The following is a 19,218-nucleotide window of genomic DNA, read 5'->3' as shown; positions in this document are numbered from 1 at the left end:
CAAATAAAAACTTCCATCTTGCTAAGCTTCATAAACAAGTTATTGCCCTACAGACAATACTAAGATTTTGCACTAAAATATGCCTTTGGTAACATTATAATTAGTTTCCATAATCACCCTAGCTGGAAGGGAAGCCTTGAAGCAACAGTTGAGTTGAGCTTCAATGTCGTGAGTTCAAGCCGTGAAGTCAGCCATTGACGCAATTGTTAGGTTAGGCCGCCTACATTATCGGATAGAAATGGCAGAAAATGACAGTTTCTGCTGTTGACAAGTTGGTTAAAAAAGGTGTTAAGTTAGTTGACAACTGTAAGTCAATGCAGCAGATGTCAGTGCAGTTAATGCAGCTGTTTTATAAGATTTTACAATTGATGAGAATGATGATTTCTTACTATTAACTCGACATTATTCTCCTACTATATATAACAATTAAATAATGATCGATTTCAATCAATAAAACAACAAAACTTGCATTATTTTATGTGAAGAGCAACTTCTATATGGTAATTACATTATTATCTATAGCAGAATGTCCTTAATTTCTATGAGACTCAATGCACTGATTTAGATAGTCTCCAAAGAAGACAACAATTTGTGATCCATGGAGCAGTCAGCAAGGATTGTGAAATGATTATCCTACAGGCTTAACACTGTCTGAAAGGAAAACATGATTTAGTGAACTTAATATAGAAATTAAAATTTATGTCATGTACTTATTGCTCTAAGACAAAACCAAACTCCCCTTGCTAATCTAAGCTGGTTTTCATGATGCAGCAATGTTGAGCATCCAAGAACACTGAAGCATCATTATTATTGATGGTGAAGTCTAGTACTATTTATCATGGAAGACCAAACAGTTGAATCTTTATCTGCCACTTTTTCAAATATTTCTTTGGCTTTCTTGATGCTTCCACACTTGGAGTACATGTGTATGAGAGATGTTTGGACTTGTAGATCAAATTCCAATCTATTTAGAGAAATATAATCTTCCATCTCTTGTGCTACGCTAATTGATCCTAAATCAATACAAGCCGATAAAACAGTGGCAGGGATTAGTCCATCTGGTCTAAAATCTGTCCGTACAAACCTTCTAAACAAATGCAATGCCTCCAATGGGTGATACGAATGGGGATATCCTGCAATCATTGATGTCCATGAGAAAATACTCTTTTTGATAATCAAATCAAATATGCTTCTAGCAGAGGCAAGGTCACTGACTTTTGCATACATAGTTTTTAGCAAATTTTCAATAGACTCCTTTATGGCATCCACATTTGAGTACAAAAGTAACTTGAGAATACACAAGTCTAAGTTTGAATAATGAACAATTATCCGATTTGTTTTCATTATTACTTCAGATATCCAAAATTGATTCGTGTGATATAATTTATTTTTTTTTTAACACCAAGAGTCGTAACTGACACGGGACACGATACGAAACAGGACACGTCGACACACAAATTTTAAAATCTTACAAGATACGGGACACGCATACATATAAAATATAAAATATTTTTTATATAAATCTCAATAATATTTTGACATTTTATTGATATTAAAATATAAATTATTTTTTTATTTATTTTTAATGTCTTATTTTAATTATATCAAGTATTTAAAAAAAATTGTTTTAATAAATACTAATATATACTATATCTAACTTTATTTCAAAAATATATATTAAGAATAAGACTGGACATGCTGACACGTGATGATATTTAAGTGTATCCAAACGTGTCTGGAGAAGAATTTTTTATTTTTTATTAAGACACGGTTGGACACAAGGACAGACACGCTTGTCAGACGAGTGTTGGTGAATATTGTGTCCAAAATGTGTCCGACACGTAGACACGACAACTCAGTAAAGTGTCCGTGCTTCATAGGTCATATTTTTTAAAATATGAAACATAATTGATCAGCTCAAAATATTAGAATGAAATACAAATCAATTTCAATTAAAATTAGTTTTCATTTTAGAAAGTGTACATACTCCTCCCATACCCCTATTTAAGTAGATCTTACATTTAAATTTGTATATTTACTAATCAATTAATTTCTTTTGTGAAAGAGAGGAGGCTTTCCTTGTAAATCCATGTACCAAACATTCTTGTTTTGATATTAATATTGTGAATTACTTTGCCCGTGATGACATCAAAGGAAGCCAATTCATTACTGTCGTCTCTTATATAAAATATTACATCACATTTGTTGCCCATTCTCATTGGATAACGCCATTCTGATGGAAAGGGTCCAAGTGTGAAAAGCTTCACCCAAGATTCCTTCACACCAACTTCACCCAAAATGGATATTTCAATGAGATTATTCTGAGCAAAAGAGGAAATTAAAGTAACAGACTCGTTGAGCACTACCAAAGTTCTGGTAAAGCTATAATCATTTTCTTGCACCCAAACAATTGATGTGGTTCGAAATGTTTCAGTACTGAGGTTAAATGACACAAGTACTTGTTCTTCGAGTCCATTCGTGGCAAACTCGCTACCCCACCAGTGGCATACTCCATTCAAGTACGCTATAGAAGCTTTATCTACATTTTCCTTCATAGTCATTTCAATATCAAGTTTCTTCCAATAATTAAATTTTAGACTATAAATTTGCCAAATTCTTAGAACAGGCTCTTCAAACAACATTTGACTATAATTATAATATACACATTGAATCACTTTATAATCATCATTCACATTATCATAACCAAATCCATGAACACTTACATGTCGATCAAAGCCGGGCTCATCATCATTGATACCCGGAGGAATAATTTTACGCTCATCGGTTTTGGGGTTCCAAAGTCCTATTACCTCAGAACCTCGTTCATAGTGACATATAATGCCATTAACACATTCTAGAAGCTCGCCGGGATCATAACTCTCAACTAGAGTTGGCAAAGCTAATGTAACCATGTTTTCATATCTCTCTCCAGAAAGTAAATGCACATTATTTTTACTAGGGACATTTTTATCCCCATGGTAAAATGATCTCCATAGAAGGAGAGACGATGAGTGGGCAGTTTTAGATTTTAAATTCTCGTAGTACATGCTCTTAAAATCAGGATTCTCAAGTAAATTTAGCCAAGACTTTCGTACGCAATTAAATCGCTTCAAAGATTTAACCGGTAATTTTGCTAGAATTTCCAGAGCAAGATCATTAGGAATCTGATCGCTATGGTTTGTCATTTGCATTGAAAAAAAAAGCTGGAAACAAACAGAGATTAGGGTCTTGTGCTTGTGCTGTGTCTTTCAAAATGTAACGAAAAATAAATTAGATTCCAACATAAAATTTAAAAAAATTTCAATGGTATTACGTTTTTCTAGCTCTATTTGTTTCTCTCCTAATCAAGATCTCTAATATATAGGACTAAACATCAAACCAATCAAATTGATTGATTGGGAATATATATAGCAAATCTAAATAGAATAACAAAAAAAAGGAAGCTGATATAAATTGTAAGTACTTGAATTGTATTTGCAATCACAAACATAAATGTATAATTATTATTCATTAGGCTTAGTTTATTCTTAAATAATACTAGATTCTACTGGTTTAAAAAGAAATAAGTATCCTAGACCGAAAATAACTACTTATCATTATTTGTGCTACTTTGTTGGAAAAAAAATAAAAAAAAAATTTGAAAGTGAAATCAAAACATATAATTTGAAAAAATAACAAATCAAATCAAGTAAAAATAAAAGAGATGTATTTTCTATTTATTTAATTGAAAGAATCATAGTCCCATGAATAATGAAATCAAGTTTGGCATAGGCCTTTAGGAGCAAAGGGTAAGTGAAGGTGTTCCCATGCTCAGCAGTGTGTGAAACCATGGAAGGGTATATGTTTAAGGTTTCAGTAAAGAACCCAATATTGGTAGAATCTCGAATCAAGTTTCATAGGTAAAGGGGGTTTTTTGAAACTGTTAAGTGATGCAGAACACACTGCTATTTAAATAATGGATAATTATCTGATTTGTTTTCATTACTACTTCAGTACTTCAGATATCTGAAATTGATTGTGTGATATAATTGAGAGTTCACACCGTAAAATAATTAAAATTACACCAATGTGCTAAAAAAATGAATTAGCTTACATGTATGTTCTAAAATAAATTTATATAAATCGAATCAATTGAATTCAATTTATACTCTTTCAATGTAAATCAATTAAAGTAAATTTATAATTTACTATATATATGTTATATCAATCTTGACTCGATTTACTTGTATATGTAATAAATTGAATCTAGTTTATTGAATTTAGTACTATTACATAGTATTAACATTTTTGTCAATAAAAAAATACTCTCATTTCAATTCAAATAAAATATACAAAAAATCACAACGAATAAGAATAGAAATTTAACTTTTATATTTTACCATTTTAGCTCAAATTCCCCAAAAGAAAATACTTTTTTATATAAATTTATGAATGAAAAGAAAACTTACAAATTTAAGGGTACAATTTGGCTCAATTAAAAATTAAAGAGCTATATTGAGTTGGAAGTCAAATTTAATCTTGAGTATTAACACAAAGTTATTGCTTTGATTTTTCAGAGCATAAGGTTATTAAAACAATAAATTTTATATTTAATTTCACAAATTAAATGATAATTTAATTGATATAGTGTTTTAATTATTACTCAACTTACATATTATATAAATATAATTGGTCATTATTGTTGGGATAAACATGAAATGAATGCCCATTTATCAATTGGGCGGCTAATAATCTTTCCCATGCAAAGAGATTTATTTTCAAGGAAGAAATTTGAAGACCAACCTTTAATGAAGGTTGATTTTGTACTACTATAAATAAGGCTTCATAGCCTTTACGTATAACACAACAATAATACAAAATAAAGATCAATTCTCTCTTTATGTTGCAATCAAATACTCTTCTCTTTATATTTCTACTACAATTCCTTCTCTTCTTTTATTTTATTAGTATTTTAAATTCTCTTTTCTATTACTCTTTACATATAATATTAATAGCAATATTAATCATCTTTATTATATTGAGATAGTAACAATAAACATATGCAATTCTCTCTCTCTTTATTGTTAATACTTCTTTCTATCTTTGTATATATATATACACATTACAACATATAATATTATTATATATATATAAATTATTATTGAGCTAATTATATTAATAATAGAGTCTTCTATTTATACATCTCTATTTTATATCTTTTATTTATTTCACAACACGTTATCAGCACGAGACTCTGATCAAATCTTTAGGAAGACTCAGGTAATATTTTTATTATGTCGAAGCTCTCTCATCTTGAATTCAATGCTCTTGATATATCTGGAAACAATTATTTATCATGAATATTAGATGCTGAAATCCATCTTGATTCAATGGATCTTGGAGATACCATTAAGGCTGAAAATAATGCATCCCAGAAGGATAAAGCCAAAGCCATGATTTTTCTTCGTCGTCATCTTGACGAGGGATTGAAAAATGAATATCTCACATTAAAAGATCCTGCAGATCTTTAGAAAGACCTTGAAGAAAGGTATAATCATCAGAAAACGGTGATACTTCTTCAAGCCCGATATGAATGGACGCATTTGCGTTTACAAGATCTTAAATCTATAAATGAATATAATTCTGCAATGTTTCGAATCACCTCACGAATGAAATTGTGTGGGGAAAAAATAACTGATCATGATATGTTGGAGAAAACTTTCTCAACCTTCCATACCTCGAATGTGCTCCTGCAGCAGCAGTATCGAGAGAAAGGGTTTAAAAAATATTCTGAGTTAATTTCTTGCTTTCTTGTTGCTGAACGCAACAATGAGTTGTTATTGAAAAATCATGAAGCGCGCCCTACTGGCGCTGCCCCATTTCCTGAAGTAAATGTGGCAAATTACCCCAGAAGAGGTAAATGGCAAGGTTTTAATAATAAGAAATATTATGGAAGGAAAAAGAATTATGTTCAAAAGAGAGGATCTCACCAGAAGTGGGATAAAGAAAGGAATATCAGGCAGAATAAATCAACAGAGGATAAGTGTTTTCGTTGTGGTGGAAAGGGCCATTGGTCACGTACCTGTCGTACCCCAAGGCACCTAGTCGATCTTTACCAGGTATCTTTGAAAAAGGACGACAAAGAAAAGGAAACAAATTTTGTTTCAAATGATGCTGAGAACTCCACCACTCATTATGATGTATCTAATTTCTTTGAGGATCCTGAAGGAAATATTGGTCATTTGATTAATGATGGAATAGTTTAATATGTGGAATTGTGAAGTATCTATGTAAATAAATAATGTAAAGAACTTATTGTTAAGTTTTATTTTCTATGTATTTAAGTTTCAAATGTGATGTACATAAATAATGAAATATTAATGTTTATGAATTTTGAAATTATTAAATGTGTCAAATTTTAAAATAAAATTTTAGTATATGACATTATTTTATGTACAGTGTTTCTTAGAAAAATAATTCTGATCAAGTATTCAATTTAACTGTGCATACTACTCATTTTATTATTATTTGTTTTTGAAGAGAATGACAATGATATGTAATGAAGATGTATGCCTTGCGGATAGTGCAAGTTCACACACTATTCTCAAAAGTGATATATATTTTACCCATCTTGTGCCAAAAGAGGAATATGTTAATACTATTATTGGCTCAGGCAATGTGATAGAAGGCTCCGGAAGAGCTATAATTTTGTTTCCTGGAGGAACAAAATTTATAATAAATAATGCACTATTATCTACCAAGTCTCTGAGGAACTTGTTGAGTTTCAAAGATATTCGCCGAAATGGATATCATGTTGAGACGATGAATGAGGAAAATCATGAGTATTTATGTATCACAACTCATGATTCAAATAAGAAAGTTATATTAGAAAAATTGCCCTCTCTTTCATCTGGGTTGTATTATACTAAGATTAGTGCAATTGAATCACATGCCACTGTAAACCAGAAGTTTACTAGCCCAAATGAATTCATAACTTGGCACGACCGTTTGGGTCATCCGGGAATAACCATGATGAGAAGAATTATTGAAAACTCTCATAGACATTCACTAAAGAACCAGAAGATTCTTAAAACTAGTGAATTTTGTTGTGCTGCATGTTCTCGAGGAAAGTTAATTTTAAGGCCATCACCAGTAAAGATTGGATTTGAGTCCCCTGAATTCCTAGAAAGGATTCAAGGTGATATATGTGGACCTATACATCCACCATGTGGATCTTTTAGATATTTTATGGTCCTGATAGACGCATCTTCGAGATGGTCACATGTGTGCTTATTATCTTCTCGCAACCTGGCGTTTGCGAGATTACTGGCTCAAATTATTCGATTAAAAGCACAATTTCCAGAAAATCCAATTAAAGTAATTCGTCTTGATAATGCTGGTGAATTTACTTCTCAAGCTTTTGATGCTTATTGTATGGCTAATGGAATAAGTGTTGAACATCCAGTAGCTTATGTTCACACACAAAATGGGTTAGCAGAATCACTTATTAAGCGTCTCCAATTAATTGCTAGACCCTTGCTTATGAGAACAAATTTCCCAACCTCGGTTTGGGGGCATGCTATTTTACATGCCGCAGCACTTATTCGTTTGAGGCCAACGAGTTATCATCAATTTTCTCCTATACAATTAGCTTTTGGCCAGCAGCCAAATGTTTCCCATTTAAGAATATTTGGGTGTGCGATATATGTTCCTATTGCACCACCTAATCGCACCAAAATGGGACCCCAAAGAAAATTGGGGATATATGTTGGATATGATTCTCCCTCTATAGTGAGGTATCTTGAGATACAAACTGGAGATGTATTTAAAGCCCGGTTTGCGGATTGTCATTTTGATGAATCAAAATTTCCAATATTAGGGGAAGAGAATAAGCTTCCTAAAAAGGAACTTAATTGGAATGCATCATCGTTGATGCATTTAGATCCTCGATCAGGGCAATGTGAACTAGAAGTTCAAAAGATTATACATTTGCAAAGAATAGCTAATGAATTACCTGATGCATTTTCCGATACAAAGAGGATAACTAAATCTTATATACCAGCGGAAAATGGCCCAATTCGAATTGATGTCCCAGTAGGACAAGTAGCCACTGAAGCAAATTCATGCCAGAAGCGTGGCAGGCCTGTCGGTTCTAAAGACAAAAATCTTCGAAAGAGAAAAGAGGTAAATACTATTCCTGTTGAAAAAGACATAGTAGAGACACCTGCAGTTGTCCAAAATTCTGATTTAACGCCAGAAGACGTTCAGGTACCTGAAATTTTTGAAAATGACGAGATCTCGATAAATTATGTCTTTACATGAAAGAAATGGAACCGAAATAAGGCAATTGTCAATGAAATATTTGCATATAATGTGGCATTAAATATCATGCATGAAAGTAAGGATCTTGAGCCAAGATCAGTTGAAGAATGTCGACAAAGAAATAATTGGCCAAAATGGGAAGCAGCCATGAAGGCTGAATTAGACTCACTTGCAAAACGTGAAGTCTTTGGACCTGTAGTCCGTACACCTGCAGATGTAAAACCTGTTGGATACAAATGGGTATTTGTGAGAAAACGAAATGAGAAAAATGAAGTTGTGCGCTATAAAGCCCGACTTGTGGCACAAGGTTTTTCACAAAGGCCCGGTATAGATTATAAAGAAACGTATTCCCCTGTAGTGGATGCGATAACATTGCGTTATTTGGTCAGTTTAGCTGCATATCATAAACTGCATATGCATTTAATGGATGTGGTAACAACCTATTTATACGGCTCATTAGATCGGGATATATATATGAAAGTCCCTGAAGGACTAAAGATATCTAAACCATCCAGTGAATATTCATAAGGGTTATACTCAGTCAAATTGCAAAGATCTTTATATGGTCTAAAGCAATCTGGACGAATGTGGTATAATCGTCTTACTGAGTATCTGGCCAAAAACGGATTCAAGAATGATGATATCTGTCCATGTGTTTTCATAAAGAAAACTACATCTGGGTTCATTATAATTACTGTGTACGTTGATGATTTAAATATCATTGGGACTCCTGAAGAGATTCCAACAATTATAAAAACTCTAAAAGAAGAGTTTGAGATGAAAGATCTTGGAAAGACTAAGTTTTGTCTCGGCCTACAGATCGAGCATATAAAAGGTGGGATCTTTATTCATCAAACAACATACACAGAAAAGATATTGAAAAAATTTTATATGGATAAGTCACATCCATTAAGTACCCCAATGATAGTAAGATATTTAGATGTGGAAAAGGATCAATTCCATCCTAAAGAAGAAAATGAAGATATCCTTGGTCCTGAAGTACCATATCTTAGTGCCATTGGAGCGCTAATATATCTTGCTAATAATACGCGACCCGATATATCATTTGCTGTGAATTTACTAGCAAGATATAGTTCCTCTCCAACCAGAAGGCATTGGAGTGGAATCAAACAAATCTTTCGATATCTTCATGGGACGATTGATATGGGATTGTTTTATCCCTATGGATCCAAGTCACAATTAGTTGGTTATGCAGATGTTGGATACTTGTCTGATCCACATAAAGGGAGATCTCAGACAGGATACCTGTTTACATATGGTGGAACAGCTATATCATGGAGATCCACGAAACAGACGATTGCTGCAACATCCTCTAATCATGCCGAAATACTGGCGATTCATGAAGCTAGTCGCGAGTGCTTTTGGCTGAGGAGTCTGATTCAATATATTCTGTCATCATGTGGACTGATTAATCATAAGATAGCTCCAACTGTCTTGTTTGAAGATAATACAGCGTGCATTGCTCAACTTAAAGGCGGATACATCAAAGGTGATAGAACTAAGCATATTTCTCCCAAATTCTTCTTCACCCATGATCTTCAAAATCAAGGGACGATTGATGTCCAACAGATCCGTTCAAGTGACAATCTGGCAGATTTATTCACAAAGTCACTCCCAAGATCCTCCTTTGAAAGATTGGTACATGAGATTGGGATGCACTGATTTCGAGACATTAAATGATGTCGGCAAGAGGCGGAGACTGTACTCTTTTTTCCTTGGTCAGGTTTTTTTCCCATTGGGTTTTTCTTGACAAGGTTTTTAATGAGGCAGTCCCCATCACAAAGGATATTGTACTCTTTTTCCTTCACTAAGATTTTTTCCCACTGGGTTTTCTTTAGTAAGGTTTTAACGAGGCATAATCCTTAATGGGCATTCAAGGGGGAATGTTGGGATAAACATGAAATGAATGCCCATTTATCAATTGGGCGGCTAATAATCTTTCCCATGCAAAGAGATTTATTTTCAAGGAAGAAATTTGAAGACCAACCTTTAATGAAGGTTGATTTTGTACTACTATAAATAAGGCTTCATAGCCTTTACGTATAACACAACAATAATACAAAATAAAGATCAATTCTCTCTTTATGTTGCAATCAAATACTCTTCTCTTTATATTTCTACTACAATTCCTTCTCTTCTTTTATTTTATTAGTATTTTAAATTCTCTTTTCTATTACTCTTTACATATAATATTAATAGCAATATTAATCATCTTTATTATATTGAGATAGTAACAATAAACATATGCAATTCTCTCTCTCTTTATTTTTAATACTTCTTTCTATCTTTGTATATATATACACATTACAACATATAATATTATTATTATATATATATATATATATATAAATTATTATTGAGCTAATTATATTAATAATAGAGTCTTCTATTTATACATCTCTATTTTATATCTTTTATTTATTTCACAACAATTATATCTTGTATAACTATCTGTTATTTCTGACTTTGAAAAAATTATAGTTTTAACTCCTATGCCATTTTAGAAAGTTATATTTTATATTAATTTTTTCAACATCAATAGTCCCGATAATAATTTTTTAAATGCTAACGAGTCAAATGATAATTTTTAATAAACTTTTAGAAATCATTTAATGTTACGTTTTACATCCATCAGTTTATAAAAATATAATTTTTTTGAAATTTGAACTAAAATACAAAAGTTGGATTTCTATTCTTATTCGTTTTGATTTTTCTTTATATTTTACTATGATTATCTTGCTTATTTTACTAGTTGCAAATTGTTCTATTGTAGTTATCACTTATAGGTTGGACAGTGAAATGAAATGTCCAATAAGACAGAAATTGCAGAGCTGAAATTATTTTTTGAAGTGAAAACAGGATGTACTCTTTTTCTTTATATTTTCAAAACTGTGATGCAAAAGAATGGTTTAGTACTAGTTCAGCTTATTTGAAATAGTTTGCTTTTCGGTTTTTAAAGTTGTGAAATTGTTATCCTATAGGCTTAGCACTATATCAGAAAAGAAAACATATGATATAGTGAACTTAATAGAAATTAAAACTTTTGTCATGTACTTGTTACTTAAGGACAAAACCAAACTCCTCTTGCTAATCTTGTAGAGCTGACTTTACAACAATCTTTTTAAATTTTTCTCCAAACTCAGCTTTGATTTCTTCCTCGTTTTCCTTTGCCAAGTCATGCTCATGTTGCAAACGTGGTACTTTCTCCTTCATCACATCCATTTGAGCTTTCAGTGCCTTTCCTTCCACGTAGACATCTCTCTTTCTCTTTCAAGTCATGTTCTGTTCTTTTCGAGAAGCGATGATATTAGCATTAGTAGTTCTGATTTGCTTTTCTAGCTCCTCTTTCATTTCCTCCAAACGTGCCAACTTTTGCCGCAGTTCTTTTTCTGACGCCACCATATCATTGAACTGATTCTTGTTATTTTCAAGGTCAGATTTTAAGTTATCAGCCCTCAACAGCTCTGAAAAAGTGGACTCAACTTTCATATTTGCTTCAATGTAGCTACTACTACAATGTGAAAACACAGTTGAAGCTTCAGATATCAATGCTCTCATTGCACCTGATAAAACATCATTAGCAGACAAACTGGACAGATAATCTAAGCTGGTTTTGATGATGCTGCAATGTTGAGCATCCAAGAACACACTGAAGCATCATTATTATTGGTGATGAAGTCTAGTGCTTCCTTGGTCTCTTCATTTGGAGAAAATGAAATAACATTGGTCTCAGCATCAAGAGAAGCATAGAATCCTTCCGTTTCTAGATCATCAGCATCATCATCTTGGCTCACATCAACTTGATTCCCAGAAGACTTATCTGTCGTCATTGGCAACACAGTGCAACATGTTTTGTGATGAAATTCTTCTCTAATAGCCATTCCACTTAATGAAGTCAAATAGTTTATTTTAAAAAATTAAATGCATTTAAATAAAATATTTTACTTATTAAGAGTTAGGAGTTTATATACTTGTTTGATGAATGACATTATCAAGCAGAGTAATAGGAGCTTGTCAACTCTTACCAACTTCTTAACACAGTTTTTTTTTTCAATTAAGACATGGGCAGCAGGAAAGAAAATATAGTCATAGTTGAGGAGTGTAAAGTGCAAACCAACTTTTGCCAAGTGAAGAATAGAAATTATGTATAAGTCAAAGGAAAGAAATATGTCTCTTCATCTCTGATGTTGTAGCTTGTGGATGATAATTGCATTAAATTTGATCTCAGGTGAGAATCCAAAGATTCTTGCTAACATTGGCGCAGGGATAACTCTGCTATACATCCATAAATCATTATTACTTTATGCAGGAATTCAAGCTTTATGAAATGCCCAAATATATAAACTACATATAAGACAAAATTTAGGAAGAATAATCAAGAGTCAATTAACTCTTCACTTTCTCTCTTTACAAATATCTTTATTAGAAATTAGTTATATGAACATCTTAAAAATGAAGACCAAAAAAAGAGCAAAAGATAGAGAGGGATTGAGATGTCTTGGTTTTGAATGTTTAAATTAAGAATTTCAATTGTTTGTGGATATGTTACAATGTGAGAGCTTAATGAGCTAGCTTGATATAGAGTATTAGGCCAATGATTTATATTACAACATTCATTAGAATCTGATTTAGTGAGCTGTATTTCTCTGCAGAAAACCAGCATACATTCTCTCATTCCTTTTAAATCAGTGCATACGAAAATGCATATCATCTTGATTGAACATATAATTCACATTGAAAGAAAAACAAAGTTGAAAATGGGTTTATTATGAGTTTTCCTGACTTTGAATTCGAATGGGGATATCTCACTTCCTTTACATCTCACATACATCTTAATGAGAAAAACAAGAAAAAGTTGTTGCTGCTTGGAACATGGGTATCATACTTCATCTGATGTGGAAAGAAACACTTTGTTATGTACTCTTGCTTATTTACTTAGAAAATATGGCGCTTCAAGGTCATTTTTTTATGTTGGGTTTTGTAGGGTAAAAAGATACTCGATAAAAGTTGAAAACAACAAATCTGTGGTATACCATGGAAGCAAATTGCTTTACATATATCTTGAGACGTCATGGGAAAAAGAAGCATGGTGTAAGTCCCTCCATATGGCTTCACGCGCTCAGAGTGAAAAACTTAAGTGGTCTAGTCAGTTGTACGAAGAGTGTCATCGATATCTAGCATCACTAAATATTGAATATCATCCTTTTATCATGAGACCATCAGCAGGATCAAGTTTTGATGCCTTAGAAAAGTCCAGTAAGCCTGATGGATCTTCCTCCCGAGTTCCTCAATTTTTGAGTAGAATTACTAAAACCGACTTCATTCCTTTGCGCGGTTGTCATGAGATAAACATTGGTGTTTTATTTTATTTTTAAAGAGAAATCCTCACTGAAACCTTCACTTGATTGTGGTTTCTATAAGATAAATGTTAGCCCTTTCTATTTTTTGACAGAAGGTATTGACCAATGTGAGAACACCTACTTATTTTGGTGAAGTTATCTGTACAGACATCAATATGGGGACTACTCCACCCTCTATCGTTGCAATGAGGGTTCTTCCTATGGAAATGAATGATGTATGCACCTTTGAGGCAGACATTGAATATTCTGGAGGTGCAGTAGTTGAGATTGAAACAAGGCTTGAAGTTGGTGAACCACAGAACGATAAGGGGACGGAATGCTCAAGCAATGCTGGGGCTGCCCCATCAGATCTTGAAGATCTTAACAATCAGTTGAATCTTGGAGACGGAGTGAATGATTCACAAGAGCCAAAGTAGATGTCAATGGGAACACTGGTAAGCACAAAAATACCGTTAAATCAAATACTTAGTTTGAATTTTCTTCGTGTAGTGATTTGTCACATTTTTACTGTATTATTCCTCCCCCCCAAAATCAGTGCCGTGGAAAGCATTAAAGTTAAAGATGTCAATTTGTCCTATGCAGACGTGTCTAAAGTTTCTAGGAGTACATCTTCCTCATGTTATGGATCAAAATGGAAATCTATGTTAAATTCTCTTCCCAAGCATGTTTCACAGGTAGTATCTATTATTCCGTACTTTTTTTTCCCACAATTCTGTTTATTCAACCTGAAAAAAATGGGAGAATACATAGGTACATGAGGGCAAGAGATCTTTATAAGAATAATAAACAACAGAGAAAAACAACTAGTATGACTGATTGTGTAAATTATCTTTAATTCTATTATATTCTAACATGTCCGTATTTCGGTTACCTCTGGAATTTTTTTTACCTATAATAAGACAAACTCTTAAAGTTATGTCACTACAAATCTTGTCTTTGAGCATTTTTATGTTGATAGATACACATGTTTACACATCGAATCATTATCATAATTATAAACAGCTATAGCTTTGTTATGGTCGAAGTAACGGGTTTTTTTCTTTCTAAAGGTTCCTCTCACTTTGGCAATAAGGATAGTATCCAAATGCGTTTACAACTAAAACCCCCTCCTTCTGATAATTTGTGGTATGGTTTCACATTTATGCCTGATATAGACTTCAACCTGGAATCATGTGTTAGAGATCACAAAATAACTAATGCATGCATCGCCCTATTCCTGGTCAATCAACTTAAGGTATGATAGCCCCATTCCATTTGGTTAAGTTATGAATGAATTTTGGTTAAAGATCAATGTTTAACCTGCTGCTGTTTTCAGAATTTACATGCTTTAGATATATCTATGTTTCTTTCTCTTTTAAAGTTTGCTTAGAGGGTGCATGTTCCTTGTTCTCTATGTTGTAACTTGTATAGTCTGACAAGCCTTCAACTTTGCATGTCTTTCTGAAAAGATTATAGTATCTCTACAGGAAGCATTCCGAGAAACTTTAGTGCTCCCGAACTCTGAGTGCATAAGCATTTAATGCATGCTGGCTGAAAAGGAGAATTGGATTCCTCGGACTGTTGCTCCATACATGTGGGTTAAACAAGAATGTGGACACGATACCTCTGCTTCAAATGATAAAACTAGCACAAGGATATTAGTTGATGGTGGCTAACACCCCAAAACCAACATGGGGCCAAGTCTATAGTAGAACCAGTTAGGAAATCGTTTTCTTTCGGATGAGCATCGTCTTCCTCTTGTCCAATACTATTAAAGAGCAGCAGCCAAAGTTTTGATCAACTGTCAACACCTTTTCTAGAGGCTTACATAATGCAAAAAACTGAGGATTTGAAAGAACTTCCAGCATCTTCCATAGAGAATGAGAATAGAGATGAAACACGGGAAGAGAAGACGGAGGATATTACCGTCTATGAACCACAAACACTCTATTCTCTGCTTATGGATAAACAAGTTAGTCCATCTGAACGGAAAAAAATTGGGAAGAGGGAAAAGATGTTTGATTTGCAAAAGAGGATGAGCGAGAAGTTGGAAGAAAAGAGGCGTCACTTTGTTGAAAAGATGAGAGGACCATGAGAAAAATGAGAACAAAAGTAGAGATCAGAACTCTGATTTCTGTTACTGATTTATTGATCATGTCAGATATTAGCAACCATTCTTAAAGAATCTTTTGATTGATGAATTGTACATCTTATAGGTTCTTAGAAGATCTAATTTAACTAGATGTATACTTTACTAAGTGTCAGAAATTACTGTTAATGCATTCCATGGAGTTACAAATCCACAGGGTAACATAGAAGATTCATTTAATTGTTGATTAACAAATTATATGACACAGACATGCCATAGAGATTACAGAGAAATGATATACAGATTCATATACCCTCTCATTTGAAGGGTGAGTTTCTATTCAGTTTTGTTTTGTTTGCTTACATTTTCTCTTTGCTCCTATCAGTGCTTATCACATATAGGGTTTGTCACACAAATAAAAACTTCCATCTTGCTAAGCTTAATAAACAAGTTATTGCCCACAGACAATACTAAGATTTTGCACTAAAATGTGCCTTTGGTAACATTATAATTAGTTTCCATAATCACCCTAGCTGGAAGGGAAGCCTTGAAGCAACAGTTGAACTTCAATGTCGTGAGTTCAAGCCGAGAAGTCAGCCATTGACGCAATTGTTAGGTTAGGCCGCCTACATTATCGGATAGAAATGGCAGAAAATGGCAGTTTCTGCTGTTGACAAGTTGGTTAAAAAAGGCGTTAAGTTAGTTGACAACTGTAAGTCAATGCAGCAGATGTCAGTGCAGTTAGTGTAGCTGTTTTATAAGATTTTACAATGAGTGAATGCCCAAAATGGTCCCTGAATTTCAAATCGGTATTCAATTTAGTCCTTGATTTTTGTAAATGACCAACTAAATCCCTTAAATTCCGAAACGTGTGTCTCCGTTAGTCCCTCACAGAAGTGTCGTCTAAACGTTGCTGATGTAGAACGTTAACTGCCATGTGAGCATTCCAACTGTGTGTGTGCTGATGTGTGCCAAGGTTGAATTTGATTCAAATTGGTATCTGGAATTGCCTAATATTACCCAAATTAGTCCATTTCAATTATAAAACCCTAATTGTCTTCCCTTCTTCAAACTGTATGCTATGTTCTTCTGTTCTTCGACTCTCCTTCTCTTCTTCGAGTCTCCTTCTCTTCTTCGACCTCTCTTCTTCGCCCTAAAACCTAAATTGATTTCTTGTCTGTGTGAGTGATGATGGGTGGTGGCGAGAGAAGCCAAAGTAGCTCAAGTAGGAACAACTATGCAGGCAGACCTTATGGCAACAAAGGAATGCACTATAGGGGAGGTAAGAACGCTGTTTTCTGTAATTGCGGGCTTTGAACGGTGATGAAATACTCAACAACGGCAGAAAATCCTGGTAGACCATTTTATGGTTGTCCCAATTATGAGGTAAGGTTATGGCTATGAAGAAAATGTTAAGATGGTTTGAGTTTGAGTTTGGATTCACCTGCATTTTTTACTTTGCAGTATGGAATTCATTGTAATTTTTTTCGCTGGGCTGATGGATGAAGAATAAGTTTGTGCAACACCCATTCCACTAAAAGTTTTGCATGAGTTAAGTTGGAGGATGACAAGCTTGGAGAGTGGTGTTAAGACCGTGAAGATGATGACAATGGTGCTGCTGGCTTTTGTAGTTACTTTTGGTGTGTGTTTAGGTTTTAGTTTGTTGGGGTTTATATTCAACAAATGATGATTATGTTATGAAATTTTAAGTGGTATGTAATGTCTTGATGAAGATGGAATGAAATGAAATGAAACACTAATTTGACACGAGTTCAACTCTTGATGCTGCACTTATTCTACAAAATTGTGTTAAACTAAACCAGAAAGAGATAAATCATAACATGAACTAAACCAAAAACTTCATTAATTTAACATAACTAATTCTGGAATATGGAACAAGTGTTGTTTGTGCTAAAGCACATTGTGCATAACATACTATCACAATCCAAAACATCATAGGCCATAACAACATTCAAAGGCCATGCATACAGGTTTCAAAGGTGACATTACAAAAAGACAGGATTGTTTAACCATAGCATACAACTACAACAATATAAGCTCAATAAGCCACTACACTTTGTGCTAGTTAGACATTTTTGTCTTGGTGGGTTGAATCCTGGAGTTGGAACAAATTTCAAGAAAGAGGCCAATTTTTCAGAGGTTGCTGCACTAGCTCCTTGAATAGTCTCTCTTGAAATCTCAGTTGGATGTGGAGCAGCCGCAGCAGTAGCAACAGTGGATGAAGTTGTCCTCTTGACAGAGAGTTTGTCTATGCGTCTCTCACTTTTAGTTCTCAGATGTCCTTTCTTGGCATTCTTTATAGTCTTTGCAGCCTATGATATTGGTGCGCGAAATTGTGAACAATACTTTTCACAACTCTCATAATCCCCGGTCATGAACCCCAAAAACTTGGTGTTCAATACCATGGCATTACACAACTTCGCACAACTAACCAGCAAGTGCACTGGGTCGTCCAAGTAATAAACCTTACGCGAGTAAGGGTCGATCCCACGAAGATTGTTAGTATGAAGCAAGCTATGGTCATCTTGTAAATCTTAGTCAGGCAAACTCAAATAGATATGGTGATGAACGAAATAAACATAAAGATAAAGATAGAGGTACTTATGTAATTCATTGGTAGGAACTTCAGATAAGCGCATGAAGATGCATTCCCTTCCGTCTCTCTGCTTTCCTACTGTCTTCATCCAATCCTTCTTATTCCTTTCCATGGCAAGCTTATGTAGGGTTTCACCGTTGTCAGTGGCTACCTCCCATCCTCTCAGTGAAAATGTTCCTATGCTCTGTCACAGCATGGCTAATCATCTGTCGGTTCTCGGTCAGGCCGGAATAGAATCCAGCGATTCTTTTGCATCTGTCACTAACGCCCCGCCTGCTAGGAGTTTGAAGCACGTCACAGTCATTCAATCATTGAATCCTACTCAGAATACCACAGACAAGGTTAGACCTTCCGAATTCTCTTGAATGCCGCCATCAGTTCTTGCCTATACCGCGAAGACTCTGATCTCACGGAATGGTTGGCTCGTTTGTCAGACGAGCACTCGGTTGTCAGGCGATCAACCATGCATCGTGCAATCAGGAATCCAAGAGATATTCACCCAATCGAAGGTAGAACGGAGGTGGTTGTCAGTCACACGTTCATAGGTGAGAATGATGATGAGTGTCACGGATCATCACATTCATCAAGTTGAAGAACAAGTGATATCTTAGAACAAGAACAAGCGGAATTGAATGGAAGAACAATAGTAATTGCATTAATACTCGAGGTACAGCAGAGCTCCATACCTTAATCTATGGTGTGTAGAAACTCCACCGTTGAAAATACATAAGAACAAGGTCTAGGCATGGCCGTGAGGCCAGCCTCCCAAAGTGATCAAAAGATCTCAAGAACAAAAGATTCCAAAGATCCGAAGATTTAAAATACAATAGTAAAAGGTCCTACTTATAGAA

The 19,218-nt window shown here is 34.0% G+C and overlaps 2 protein-coding genes across 2 annotated transcripts; one reads left to right on the top strand and one right to left on the bottom strand.

Annotated features, from left to right (window-relative positions):
* Nucleotides 1-807: 807 nt before the first annotated feature.
* LOC140173223 (F-box/kelch-repeat protein At3g06240-like) lies at nucleotides 808-3,185 on the bottom strand. Its single transcript, XM_072196003.1, has 2 exons — nucleotides 2,133-3,185; nucleotides 808-1,287 (listed from the first exon to the last, which is right to left on the bottom strand). The coding sequence occupies exons 1-2, from the start codon at nucleotides 3,183-3,185 to the stop codon at nucleotides 808-810; spliced, it is 1,533 nt and encodes a 510-aa protein (XP_072052104.1).
* Nucleotides 3,186-13,194: 10,009 nt separating this feature from the next.
* LOC112799733 (uncharacterized) lies at nucleotides 13,195-14,375 on the top strand. Its single transcript, XM_072196002.1, has 4 exons — nucleotides 13,195-13,217; nucleotides 13,307-13,679; nucleotides 13,775-14,116; nucleotides 14,265-14,375. Exons 1-3 carry the CDS (start codon nucleotides 13,195-13,197, stop codon nucleotides 14,096-14,098), a joined length of 720 nt encoding a protein of 239 aa, XP_072052103.1. The 3' UTR covers nucleotides 14,099-14,116; nucleotides 14,265-14,375.
* Nucleotides 14,376-19,218: the final 4,843 nt, after the last annotated feature.

Source organism: Arachis hypogaea, chromosome 5, assembly GCF_003086295.3.
Source record: "Arachis hypogaea cultivar Tifrunner chromosome 5, arahy.Tifrunner.gnm2.J5K5, whole genome shotgun sequence".
Classification (NCBI taxonomy): domain Eukaryota; kingdom Viridiplantae; phylum Streptophyta; class Magnoliopsida; order Fabales; family Fabaceae; genus Arachis; species Arachis hypogaea.
The sequence above is the reverse complement of the archived record's forward strand: the minus strand, read 5'-3'. Positions and strand labels throughout refer to the sequence as shown.

What these genes read in the sequence shown, in the direction of transcription:
- LOC112799733 (XM_072196002.1), top strand. Translation starts at nt 13,195, where the DNA reads ATGGGTATCATACTTCATCTGAT. An exon ending in GGTATCATACTTCATCTGAT is followed by an intron (nt 13,218 to 13,306) that starts GTGGAAAGAAAC and finishes TGGGTTTTGTAG; the next exon opens with GGTAAAAAGATACTCGATAA. An exon ending in GTCATGAGATAAACATTGGT is followed by an intron (nt 13,680 to 13,774) that starts GTTTTATTTTAT and finishes ATTTTTTGACAG; the next exon opens with AAGGTATTGACCAATGTGAG.
- LOC140173223 (XM_072196003.1), bottom strand. Translation starts at nt 3,185, where the DNA reads ATGACAAACCATAGCGATCAGATTCCTAATGATCTTGCTCTGGAAATT. An exon ending in TTGATGTCATCACGGGCAAA is followed by an intron (nt 1,288 to 2,132) that starts GTAATTCACAAT and finishes TGTATTCTCAAG; the next exon opens with TTACTTTTGTACTCAAATGT.